Source organism: Gorilla gorilla, chromosome 8 (assembly GCF_029281585.2).
Source record: "Gorilla gorilla gorilla isolate KB3781 chromosome 8, NHGRI_mGorGor1-v2.1_pri, whole genome shotgun sequence".
Lineage (NCBI taxonomy): Eukaryota > Metazoa > Chordata > Mammalia > Primates > Hominidae > Gorilla > Gorilla gorilla.
Window position 1 is genome coordinate 104,258,974 of NC_073232.2, and position 13,165 is coordinate 104,272,138.

At 40.1% G+C, this 13,165-nt stretch overlaps 1 protein-coding gene across 2 annotated transcripts in view; it reads left to right on the forward strand.

Annotated features, from left to right (window-relative positions):
* Positions 1-3,490: 3,490 nt before the first annotated feature.
* BTAF1 (B-TFIID TATA-box binding protein associated factor 1) overlaps positions 3,491-13,165 on the forward strand; it is a 109,410-nt gene continuing 99,735 nt past the window's right edge. The window contains exon 1 of one of the 2 annotated variants that reach the window (XM_019035330.4): positions 3,491-3,823. In XM_019035330.4, coding sequence (XP_018890875.1) covers positions 3,810-3,823 — 14 coding nt within the window. In that variant the 5' untranslated portion in view covers positions 3,491-3,809. The remainder of the gene's footprint in view (positions 3,824-13,165) is intronic. The other variant, XM_019035331.4, reaches the window with a different exon arrangement.

Genomic DNA, 13,165 nt, shown 5'->3' on the forward strand with positions numbered 1-13,165 from the left:
AGTAGAGTAGCATGATCATGGCTTACTGTTGCCTCAAGTTCCTGGGCTCAAGGGATCCTCCCACCTTAGCCTCCTGAGTAGCCAAGATTATAGGCACATGCCACCAACAGCTGGCTTTTTTTTTTTTTTTTTGAGATGGAATCTTGCTCCGTCACCCAGGCTGGAGTGCAGTGGCGCGATCTTGGCTCACTGCAAGCTCTGCCTCCCAGGTTCACGCCATTCTCCTGCCTCAGCCTCCCGCGTAGCTGGGACTACAGGTGCCCGCCACCATGCCCGGTTAATTTTTTGTATTTTTCATAGAGACTGGGTTTCACTGTGTTAGCCAGGATGGTCTCCATCTCCTGACCTCATGATCTGCCCGCCTTGGACTCCCAAAGTGCTGGGATTACAGGCATGAGCCACTGCACCCAGCCTAATTAAAAAGAATTTTTTTTGTAGACATGAGGTCTCCCTATGTTGCCCAGGTTGGTCTCGAATTCCTGGGCTCAAGCGATCCTCCCACATCAGCCTCTCAGCGTGCTGGGATGACAGGCATGAACTATCACACCTGGCTAATACTTAGTATTTTCTAAGTGTGTCATGTATGAACTCATTTCTTCCTTATGACAATTCTGTAAGTACAGGTTCATGATCTATTATTTACAATTCTTAAATTGAAAATGGTCTGAAAACCACACTTTTAAAAACTCACCTATAGTCCCAGCTACTCATGAGGCTGAGATGGGAGGACTGCTTGAGCCCAGGAGTTCAAGACCAGCCTTGGAAACAGCAAAATGCCATCTCAAAATATATATATTTGGCAGCAAATCCTGGCCTGAACTGGCATATGCCTATCTATAGTCTTTTACTTATTCCTCTTAGTATGGTTAGTCATACATTTTGCTGCAGCTCTATAAATATATTTGATTATAGAGTACTGCCCTACAAGCTGTTCGGATGTTGCATAATACAAGGTATATTCATTGGATTACTTTTCAAAACCTAAATAATTCTTAACTCAGAAAACCATCTGGCAGGGGTGATGAACTGGTACTATTATTATCCCCGCTTCACAGCTGAATAAATTGAGACTAGAAGTTGCCACTTACTCAAGTTTCCATTGTTAACAAAAACAGTAAGCAATGTAGTTAATAATATTTTTGAGGGCTTCTCGTGGCAGTCACTTGGTTAAATGTTTTATGTCCATTAATTTAATCATCACCACAACCCTATGAGTACTATTATTATCCTCATTTCCCAGATGAAGCTTAGAGAGGTTCTAAAATTCCCCCTGGAGACACTGCGATTCAGTGTGGTGAGAAAGGATTTAAAAACAAGCCGGTCCAATATCAATATATTTGATTATTACACTATCCTTTACAAATCTACACCACCAGTCCTTTCCTCTCTTCTAATGCCATTTAGACTATATACCCAATTATCTGATAATAAAGATTTAAAAAATATAACTAAGATCATTTTACTCACTTGCTTAAAACTCTATGACTTTCTACTTCATATGGAGCAAAGTCCAAATTCCTTACGATGATCCCTTTCTACTTCTCCCATCTCATTTCCCAACAGAGCAGACTTCTCTTACGCCTTTGCACTATGTATACCCTCTTCCTGGAAGGCTCCCAGATTGTCACACATTTAGCTATCTCTTGTCATTTAGGGCTCAGCTTAAGCTAATCCTGTTTTTCCCTGATTTACCCAGTAAGAGTAGGTCTTTAATCATACCATTAATTCCATCATTCTCTTTACATAGCACATAAATATATTTTCAATGTTTATCTATTTTCTTTTTCCTTTCCTTTTAATGTAAATTCAACCAGAGTAGGCACCTTGTCTGTTCTGGTTTCTTCAGAAGTTCCAATCTCTCATATGGTAGGTGCTTAATTTTGGCTAAATGATTGCTGTACACGATCAGTAAAAAGTATCTGCTTGTTATTGAATGGTGGGAGATAAACTGATGAGGCAAGTAGGTGACTAAAGTGAAAATGTAAAGATATCTTGAACATCAACTTGATTAGATTTTAATAGCATAAACACCGCCAAGCAGAGTTTCTGATACAGAGAGGTGACAAACATTCGTTGAATGACTGGACAATAAATATTATTACTAGCTTGAATCTTGAGGCAAATTACTTAACCTTTCTGAGCTTAGTTTCCTTGTCTACGAAGATTAAAACTAACTTTTCAAGGTTTCCTTACAAATTATATGGATAATGCATGTCATGTGCCCAGCACACAGCAGGTACTTGTTAGTTTCTTTCTCTTTACATACATATATACTACTTTACGGTTTACAAAGTTCTTGTAAGCTCTTCTAGATTCATGACCTCATTTTATTCCCACAGTCTTCTGCAGTACTTCTCATTAGCCTCATTTTACAGATGAAAAACAGACTCAAGGATTGAGACATAGCCTCTTCAGGTAATGAGAAGCCAATGGACATGCTTTATAAGCATAGGAGCGACATGATAAAAAGCAGTGAGGTTTTTTGAAGATTAATCTGTTGGCCTATAAAATGGGCTGAATTGAAAATTGGAAAAATATTATTTTGACTACTAGCATAAAAATCAAGTTTAAGGGCCGGGCGCAGTGGCTCACACCTGTAATCCCAGCACTTTGGGAGGCCGAGGCGGGCAGATCACTTGAGGCCAGGAGCAGGAGACAAGCCTGGCCAACATGGCGAAACCCCGTCTCTACTAAAAAATACAAAAAATTGTCCGGGCGTGGGGCCCGTGTGCCTCCCAGCTACTCGGGAGGTTGAGGCACATTTAGAATCGCTTGAACCCGGTAAGCGCAGGTTGGCAGTGAGCTGAGATCGCGCCACTGCACTCCAGCCTGGGCGACAGAGCGAAACGCGGTCAAAAAAAAAAAAAAAAAAAAAAAAAATCAAGTGTAAGATGATAAGGGCCTGGCAGAAGTGTTTAAAAGCCTAATGAACTTAAAAATATTGAAAAGCCAGATAAGTCCCCCAAAGGAACAAAAATTTAAAAATGGTAGTTTTCAAATCTGGCTGGCTGAGAAAATGATGGTACAAACAACATAAACAATTGAGAAATCAAACTTGGCAAAATCGTTGGTCAGAAGACCTTCTCTCCAATACCTAGGCAGAACTTCTGGCAAATAATGACAAACATCTGAGCCATTTCTTCAGTGTCATAGCGACTTCTTGCTTTCACTCCTCCCACTGGCTTCACCACCTGGACAAGAGCATGTTAAGGTCCTTCTGATCTTGCTTCCTAGATGCAGTATGGTGGGAAGCAGAATCTGGGTAGTGTGGAATTAGAAACCAAGCTTTCGAAGTTCCAGGACTCGGACTAAATCGCCTTTTTCCTTCTCTGTCAAATAAGGGGACCCTTACTTCACCTCCTTCCCTAGTTTTAAGACTAGACACCCTCTCCACATCAGCACAAAGCGCTTTTATTTAGGCGCGTGCCACCAAACCAAAGGCACTCTCGCCGAGCTAAGCCCCTGTCGGTGAGCTTACGTCACTTCCGGCGCGCTGACGCTCAGTTGTGCGTGCCGACGCCCGCGTCAGCAAAGAGCGGAGCTGAGGGTACCCGGTTTGAAGTCGTGCGGGTCGGAGGACTGCCGCCTCCGCTACCGTCTTGGAGCCTTGCTTACCGGCCGCCGCGGGGACGAGCTCGGGTAGGCGGCAGGGCAGATGCCCGAGGGCCTGCGCTGGAACCCCCCACGCCGCACCGACCGCTCCCCTGTGCTCCGCGGCCTGGGCCTGCGCCGCTCAGCTCTCTGGAAACTAGCGCCTCAGCTGCGCGGCGCGTAGGTCGCGGGGAGCTCCGAACCGCCGGCGCCCGGCCATGGCGGTCTCCAGGTGGGTCTTGCTCCTGACGAGCAAACTGGAAGGCGATTCAGGGAAGGCATGGTCTCCTCTTAGAGCCCCCACTCCTAGAGAAGAGCGGTTCTCATTGTCACTGGGCTCTGGAGCTTTCTTCAGTAGACTTCGGAGTTCGCCCCGTGGTCGGCGGGGGTTTGGGCTCGGGTTACTCTTGGGTAAATCGGTTCAATAATGCCTTTTTCTTGTTAATAGACCCCTTGGCACGTTAGAGCTGTTTTTTCTCTTTCCTCACCATGTTTCTGTTCTCTGGTTTCTCTTCCCTCTTTCGATTCTAGGGGAGTCTCTTATCTTTCTCAGTATTCTGAGGCTGGTCCCTAACCTCCATTTCATGGGAAAACTTGGTAGTTACTGTCGATGGAGGGGAAACCTGAATTACTATTATCTAAGAGACCGTCTAATTATGTTACCAGTTTTAATTTACGTTTTTAGGGGTATGTTCTTTCCTGAGATGTTTTTTTAAAATTAAGTATAATTTCTCCTTTTGTTTGGCAGTAAACATTCCAACGTCAGCGTTGTAACCTTAAGCCAATTATCGTATTAGCATCATTTTCCGTAACTAAGGCGTGGAAGATAAATCACAAATCTTATATTCTTTTGAAATATTGCCTGTCAACAGGAAAGCCCAGGAAAACTATAGAAAAACTAACGACATTTGTTTGTATAGCTATAGGAGAAACATTACTTTTTCCTCCGGTATGATAGAATGGTTGGAAAGCTTTTGTAAGCGGAATTTGGTGACCCTCTGTACATGTAATTAAGGGATAGTTCCTCTGTGATAGTGATCGGATGGATTCACCAAGTTCCTTAGAGTTGATATGGTAACTTTTAATGAGAATTGGATTCTTTTACCATATAGACTGAAGGAATAAATGATGAAAACAAATAGTTTTCATTCTTTTTTATAATTAACTGAACACATTCTTTGAGCGTATTAAGTGCACAAGTTTTATCTGTTTTGCAAGGGAAAGGATAACCCATTCCTTACAGACTCCCTAGATGACTGACGAAATAGTGTGTGGGAGAAGCCCATGGGAGTTGGATGAAGGGGGTTGCTAGGTACCGTAGTATGGGGCATCTGATTTTTATTTTATAATCTATTCAATGTGAGGAAATTTTTTTTTAAATAAAACTGCCTTGAGAGAATACAAGTGACATTTTACATTTTTGCAAATATAGAAAGGTGTATCTTCTAATTTGTTACCTCCCATATAAATGCATGAATATATACATTGTAAATGCATTGATATGTAAACTTAATATAACATTTATCAGGTAATAGTGTTTAAGGAGATGAGTACTTCCTTTCTTAGAGCAACGTGTATTTTCACAGGATTGGATGTAGCTTTATAAAGACAAAATGAAAGTGTTTAAAAAGAACCTAATTTTCGGGCAACGCTAATCTCTCTCTCTTTTTTTTTTTTTTTTTTTTTTTGAGAAAGAATCTGGCTCTGTAGTCCAGGCTGGAGTGCAGTGGCGAGATCTCGGCTCACTGCAAGCTCCGCCTCCCGGGTTCAGGCCATTCTCCTGCCTCAGCCTCCCAAGTAGCTGGGACCACAGGCGCCCGCCACCACACCTGGCTGGTTTTTTGTATTTTTAGTAGAGACGGGTTTCACCGTGTTAGCCAGGATGGTCTCGATCTCCTTACCTCGTGATCCGCCCGCCTTGGCCTCCCAAAGTGCTGGGATTACAGGCGTGAGCCACCGCGCCCAGCCAACACTAATCTCTTTACAGAAGTTTAGGACACTTAATATTTCTCAATGACTGAGTGGGTTTTGAAGGTACCGTCTTTTGTTCTGGATGTTGTGTTTCAAAGAGTAGCACTCTTTTTCTGTAGATTTTTTTCTTGTTCACTTTTTTAAAAGCCTGTCATGTTTTTATGAAAGAGCTATTTCTGTGCTTAGTTTCCTTGGGCTCAGTAGTAAGCCCAAGGAAAACGTTTTGAGACACTGTATGTGTTTTGGGGATAGTGTCAATTCTTGACTTTTTCACCTGTGGATTTCTTTGAATGGCAAATTTTAGTTTCAAGCTGGCCTTCTCCATGCACGAAGCACAGTTCTGTGCTAACTAAACTTCCTTTCTCTCCTGTTGGTGCAGACTCATTTTAATACTATTTTATGTAAAATAGGTGGAAAATAGCCCAGGAGATAAAAATCATATGCTAAAATCAAATCTAAAATATTTTTTGCACTGTTTATTTCATATGCATAACTGAAGGGAAACTGTAATATTTTTAGGACATTTCCACCAGAATTTCCAACAGATGGGAAATAGTAAGTTAGTACCATTATTCCCTCAATTGTCTGGTCAAGAAATTTGAGAATATTCTTTGACTTCCCTTTTCCTCCCACACCCCATGTCTAGCCAGTTACCAAATCCAATCCTGTATATTCTGCCTTTCTAATCTTTCTCCAGCTGATCGTTTTTCTTTCTATACCAGTTACCACAATCCTAGAACATGCTACCATCTCTAGTCCAAGACACCTTTAGAGAGACGCTTCCCTTTTGTCACTGTAAAGCTACATCCAATCTTTTGAAAATACACACTCAACCCTAGGAAAGGAAGTACTCATCCCCTTAAACATTGTATCACCTGATAAATCTCATATTAAGTTTATGTATCAATGTATTTGGTATTTGGACATGTTTAGTACAAGACAGGAGCCTCTCTCCATTTCCTGCCTTCCATGGCATCTCATTCCAATCTGTTCTTCGCTTCAGTCATATTATTTACTGATTTGAAAATTTGAACATGAACATGGTCATCTTTCTAATTAATACCTTTAGTTGTTTCCTATTGCCTTAGGATAAAGTCCACATTCTCAAACAAACATATCTTACCAGGTCCTTTGTGATCTGGTTCCTGTGTCATCTTTTTAGATTCATCTTGTGTCAACTTCTCTGTACTTCCCCTTCACCTTCTTCTCTCTTCTATCCTCCACCCTCCCCAGAATTCATTTTCTTACCCCCTACTGTTTATCTTTGGAACACTTCTTAGACCCATCTCAGGTATGGCTAGTTCTGACCTTAGTGTGTTTTTTTTTTTGTTTTTTTGTTGTTTTTTTTTTTTTTTGAGACGGAGTTTTGCTCTTGTTGCCCACGCTGGAGTGCAATGGTGCGTTCTTGGCTCACCATAACCTCCACCTCCCGGGTTCAAACGATTCTCCTGCCTCAGCCTCCCGAGTAGCTGGGATTACAGGCATGCACCACCACACCCGGCTAATTTTGTATTTTTAGTAGAGATGGGGTTTCTCCATGTTGGTCAGGCTGGCGTCGAGCTCCTGACTTCAGGCGATCCACCTGCCTCAATTTTTTGATCTAAGCTTATATATCACCTTGTTCAGGACATTTTCTCTGGTTTTACTTCATCTGAGCTATTTGCACCAATACATATTCCTATCAGTCATAATATTTATATTTTGTAATTGGTTAATTGTTCTCTTACTTGCTGGATTAACATAAACTCTGAGAGAAGGAAATGTGTCTTTGATTTTTCTATGCTCAGAATGCCTGGCTCCTAGTGGGTGTTCAGTACATTTAAAAAAAAAAAATGAATGAATGATTTTGCTTCTTGCTTTGGTACCTTTTGAGTTGCCATATGAGTTGCCTCATAAAGCAAAATAATGGTATTCAAAGATATAACAATTATTATTTAAATTATTCACAAGAAACACTGAAAGCCTGTAACATATACTAATTTGTTTTTTGCTGAGGTTAACTTTGTCGAAGCAAGTCAAGTAACTGCTGAATGACTAGCTGACTTTCCAGCATCCGCATCTTAAGGACAACATTGTTCTCTACTCCTACATTTGTAGGAGTATGATTTTACTGTAATTTGTGCATAGTAGACTATTTCCAGTGTTTTTCAGTGAGTACTTTTGAGTTTAACTACCTTTTTTCTTTCTTTCTTTTTTTTTTTTTTGCAGTAAGGAAAACTTTCACTATAGCTTTTTAATATTGGCCATTTTCTAATTTTAACAATCATCGGAATATTTTTTTCTTTTTAAAGCTATCTCCTACAGGAAGGCAATTAGAATAATTTTTTGAAGTTTGTAATATAGTAAATTCTGTGATAGCATGGCCATTTATAATGCAAAATGGATATGATGTATTTTATGTGGTCAAATTTTTTAGACCCTGCTTAATAGGCTTGGTTTTACTGTACTTTCAGTTGTAAGAATGTGGCAGATTATGAAATGCATGGCCAACTCTTGATCTGTAGCTGAGTTACATCTTGCAAAAATAACTTTGTTACTCTCTAAAACTGTAAATACAATCATAGCATTTGAAGTTCTCTGTCAAATCCAGTGAAATATCACTGGAAAATGATATGACTCTTTTAAACCCTTAGTAAAAGACCCAAAATCCAAATGTAGGAGTAGAGAACAATGTTGTCCTTAAGATGCGGATGCCGGAAAGTCAGCTAGTCATTCACTAGCTACTTGACTTGCTTCCACAAAGTCAACCTCAGCAAAAAACAAATTAGTGTATGTTACAGGCTTTCAGTGTTTCTTGTGAATAATTTAAATAATAAGTGTTATATTTTTGAACACCATTATTTTGCTTTATGGGGCTTTTTCTCATTATCATGTGTTACTTAGTTGGGATTTTGCCACCAACAGTAAAAGCAACCTTTGCGATTGCAGCACTGCACTCCAGCCTGGGCAACAGAGCAAGAATCCATCCCCCCCCCCCCCCCCCCCGCCCCCCAAAAAAAGCAACCTGAGATGGATTTCTTTGGCATTTTTGTTGTTTGTTTGTTTGTTTGTTTGTTTGTTTGTTTTTGGAGGCAGAGTCTCACTCTGTCCTCCAAGCTGGAAAGCTGGAGTGCAATGGCACAATCACGGGCTCAAGTGATCTTCCCACCTCAGCCTCCCCAGTTGCTAGGACCACAGATGCATACCACCATGCCTGGCTAATTTTTTTTGTATATTTTGTAGAAGTGGGGTTTCTTCATGTTGCCCAGGCTGGTTGCAAACTCCTGGGCTCCAGTGATCCACGTGACTTTGCCCCTAAAGTGCTGGGTTTACCGGTGTGAGCCACCGCGCCTGGTTTAGGTTTATTCATGGGTGGGGAATCTGTAGCTGTGTTGGGAACCATGACTTAATACAATTTTTTAAACAGCTTGTTTTTGCTACCTTTGCCTGTTTATGCCACAATTAATGGAACTGATCATTGTATATTGGCTAGTTAATAGGAACATAGTTTTTCCTTAATCAGCTAGAGAAAGTTTCAAAAATATATAGTTTTCCCGCAGCGATCTGCGCTGTAAAGGTCATGTCTAAAATGTCTAGACAGTACTTACGACTGTTTTAAAAGCCATACCTTAGATTTCTCACATATCTTTGCATTTGAAAATGTTACAGTGTTCAGAAAGGGTTCAGAAAAAACAAAAACACATCCTCTTGTGGAAGAAACAAATTGCTACATATAGCAGACCTTTGCTCAATTTTGTTAATTTTCTCTTTGCACTGTTGACACTTCAGAGCAACATTGTTTCAACAGGCCTATTCTGTCAAATAAAAGGAAGTTTCTTGATGTAGGGGACGTTCAGTGGATCCTGGACAGGAAAATGTTAATGTAGGAAAAACTACCTTAATTACCAATAAAGGACAACACAGGTTTTCTAGGCCTATTCCTCCCTGTTAATTTATTTTTAATAATTTTTTTTAAAATAGAGATGGGGTCTCTCTGTGTTGGCCAGGGTGGTCTTAAACTCCTGCCTCAAGCATTCCTCCCGCATTGGCCTCCCAAATGCTGGGATTACAAGCATGAGCCACCTCACCTGGCCCTTATTGTTAATTTCAATCCATTATAAGATGACAGAAGGAACTATTGTAAATTATAATTCATCAAATATCTCATACTTTAAAAATTTAGAGATAAACTAGAAAAAGTAGAAGAGGCATTAAGCAAAGCTTTTCCATTTCAATCCCAATGGTAAATTCCTCCTTATTCCTTTGGCATATTTCTCAAGGTACTAGTTTGAATTATTATTTTAAAAATTTTTTAATTGTGACACACATAAAAATAGACAGTTCTAACCATTTAAAAATACACTTTAAAATGTATTATGAAGTTTACATATTAATACATAATATGTATTAATATGAAGTTTTAAAACCACCCATACTTCTGCTAAAGAACCTAGATTAGTATGTACTATGTTTTGTCGTTAAGATAAAGTCATGCCAGAGGCTATAGGTTGTTCGATCAGGGATGGAGGGTAGAAAAAAATGTCTTGAAGGAAATAGCATAGCTTGGTTGTACATTTTCACCATTCTTCATTTAACCAATATTTACTGAGTGCTTTCTATGTTATAGGTGCTAGAGGTATAGCAGAGAAAAAAACTGTACTCTCCATTCTCATGGAGTTTATGGTCCAGGGTAGAGTGGGGTAACTTATCTAGCAAGCACCTGCCCTTACACCTGGCTTTGGTATGGTTTCACACCTTCATATTGATTCTTAGTGTTCTGTGTGATATCTTTATGTTTAAAACAACATAACATTAACATAGTTTCAAATTACCCACAACGTGACCTAGAAAGTGTATGTTTAAAAACACTAGAGAATTTGTTGGAAGGTGTTTCTTTTGACCTTAATGATAATATGTGCACTGTACTAAGTTCCACGTATTAAGTACACACTGTACACTATACTAAGTAATGGTCATTATCTTTCCTTATTTCCTGAGTAACACAGTAAACATTCAAATCATCTATATTTAAAATTTTACTGTACTTTTGCCACGTGTAAAAAATGTATAACTAAATGGATACTCTTGACTGATCATGCTTTTTTAATTAAGGCCACAAAGCTGTCTTTGTGAGGTATTCTGTCAGTTGACCTTCCCTAATTTATCAGAGAGGTTAAATTTATTTCGAAAATATCAGTGAGGCTTTTTGCCCCTCCCCTCCTGAGATGTTTTAGAGTGGAAATACAGTATGTATTTGTTTATTAACTATGATGTAGTAATCTAGGACATGTTTTATTGTTTAAACTGCATGACATTTCTTTCTGTTTATTTTTATGGCTTTACTGTTATGAATTAACGTAATGCAAACATCTGGAGAGGAGAGGGGTTAGATTGCAACTGCTAGCATAACCTCTACTAACTTCTATGTACTCTTTCCTTTTTCTAGGCAGTCTTTAGAACAGTTGCCTGAAATCACAGGTTACATGAATCATATCTTGTTTAGCTATTTCTCGGAATTGACATCCAGATTGAAAATGGGCCAGATTTCTTATTCTCAATAAATTTATAACCAGTGGATATTACAAAATATAATTTTCTTATGTTTTACTTATCTTCTATAGTCTTTGGTACCTTCCATGCAACTTGACATCTGTTACCTGTGTCTCCTCCATCTGTCTGTCTATCCTTCAGAGAATGAAGAATGTTACTTTTTCCTGCTAGCTGTGTGCAACAGAAGTTTTAGCCAAAAGTAGTATGGGAGTAAGTACTGTGTTCCCTCAGTCAGCCCTCCTTTTAACTTTCCCTTCTCTTCTGACCATCTAGCTTCCTTCAGACCTCTCCCTCACCAAGGGCCCTGTCTACCCTCCAACATAATACTGACTCTGTCTCACGTTCTTTTCCTCTTCCCCACCAGTTCACTGTACCAGCCTTTTCCATTGTGGCCTGGCCCTGATGCTTACCCTGCTTGCCTCATAGCTGGCTATCCTGAGATAACAGGTCAGACTGCCCTCTTGTCAGATCTTTGTCTGCTCATCTCTTTGTTCTTCCTTTTATGTGGTGTCCAATCTGCTGTCCTGAAGAGAGGAATGGAGAACTACGAAAGTGGCTTTAAGTCAAGAGAATCAAAGAAGCATTCTTGTGTCTCCATTCGTCTATTCAGGGAGGCAATTTTGGTTACCATCCAAAGTGGAAGAAGTAAGGATAAACAGGCTTGGAATGGATGAGAGAATGAGCTGATCTGCTACCCTCAGGGCATTTGGCTGGTGGGAGAGCAGAGGTGACCTGACATAGCATTGGGATAAAAGGATCTGCAAAAGGGAGAGGCAAGAGGAACTGTGTGGCTGTGGGACAGGATCAGCAATTAGGTTAGAGAGGAGTCTAAGGTCTTTGGGCAGGAGTTCTAAGTGAAGCTGGGTAGCAGAGGACCAAAGGAAAAGTTTAGGAAGGATGGAAATTATTGAAGGAATACAGTGCCTATTGCATGGCATTTTTCAGCTTGCTATTTGGGACAAGCGTAACTGCCTCATTCAGAATGCTGAAGTACTGCTGTGCTGATCTTTTCAGTTACTGAAACATTACATTACCAACTGGTTTTTTATGTAAAACTACTGTCACAGATTAAGGATGTTTCTCAAAGGAAGCAGGAAAAAAAAAGGTAATATAAAATATTTTTTCTTTCCTTAAAGTTGGTTCTTAAACTTGTCCCCAAGAAACTTGAACTTTTCCTTAAGTATAGTTTTAGTTACAGTAAATGTCAACTACATAACAAATATTTGAATACTGTGCAAAGTGTTGTGCGAGACAAAAAGAATGATTGAAGGAGATGAAGCCTAATGAGGAAAATTAGACCTCATGTGACAGATTAATGTGAGAGATGCCACAAAAAATATAATAAATACTTAAGTAGCTGTTCAAGATGAGAATTCATGTGGGTTTCAGAAAAGGAAGTAATCTCTGTTGCATAGTAGTTTGAAATGGTTTCAAGAAGGTGAAGAACTTCAGCTGAATCCTGATGGATGGGAGCTAGCTGAACAGTTGAACAAAGAGAAAAATACTTTGTTTGCTGTAGCACATTTTATTCTCTTGTTAGAGAAGCAAGCTCAGGCACACCCGAAGATCACCTCTAGTGGTGTATCTGGTTAAATTCCAGGTGATATACCCATATTCTTAGCTGTGCCTCCCACCAACAGTTCCCAGTCTCACACCTGGGGCCATTATATCTGCACAGCTGCCTGCTGTTGCAGTGAGGCAGAGTACGTACCTACTGCAACCGCAACCAGTGACCATTCTGGGGATCTGGCAGAAACTGGCCAGGAAACCACCCCCTTGAGGAGGGGTGAGCCACTGTAACCCTAGCTTGAAGGGGTGTGAGAGACATTCTGAGTGGAGGAAACAGTATAGGCAAAATTGTGGAAACCAAAAATACCCACATTTGGGAGATACTTTTTGTTTTGGATTACTTTCTGGTAGGTAAATGTGAGCCATTGAAAGTTTTAGAGTAAGGTAGTGATTTATTCAGGAGGCGTTTTAGGAAGTTAATCTGGCAACAGGATGACAAGGCAGTTGGGAGTGTGAAACTGGCACTCTCAGATGGCCTGGGTTTGGGGAATATTTGTTCTGGATA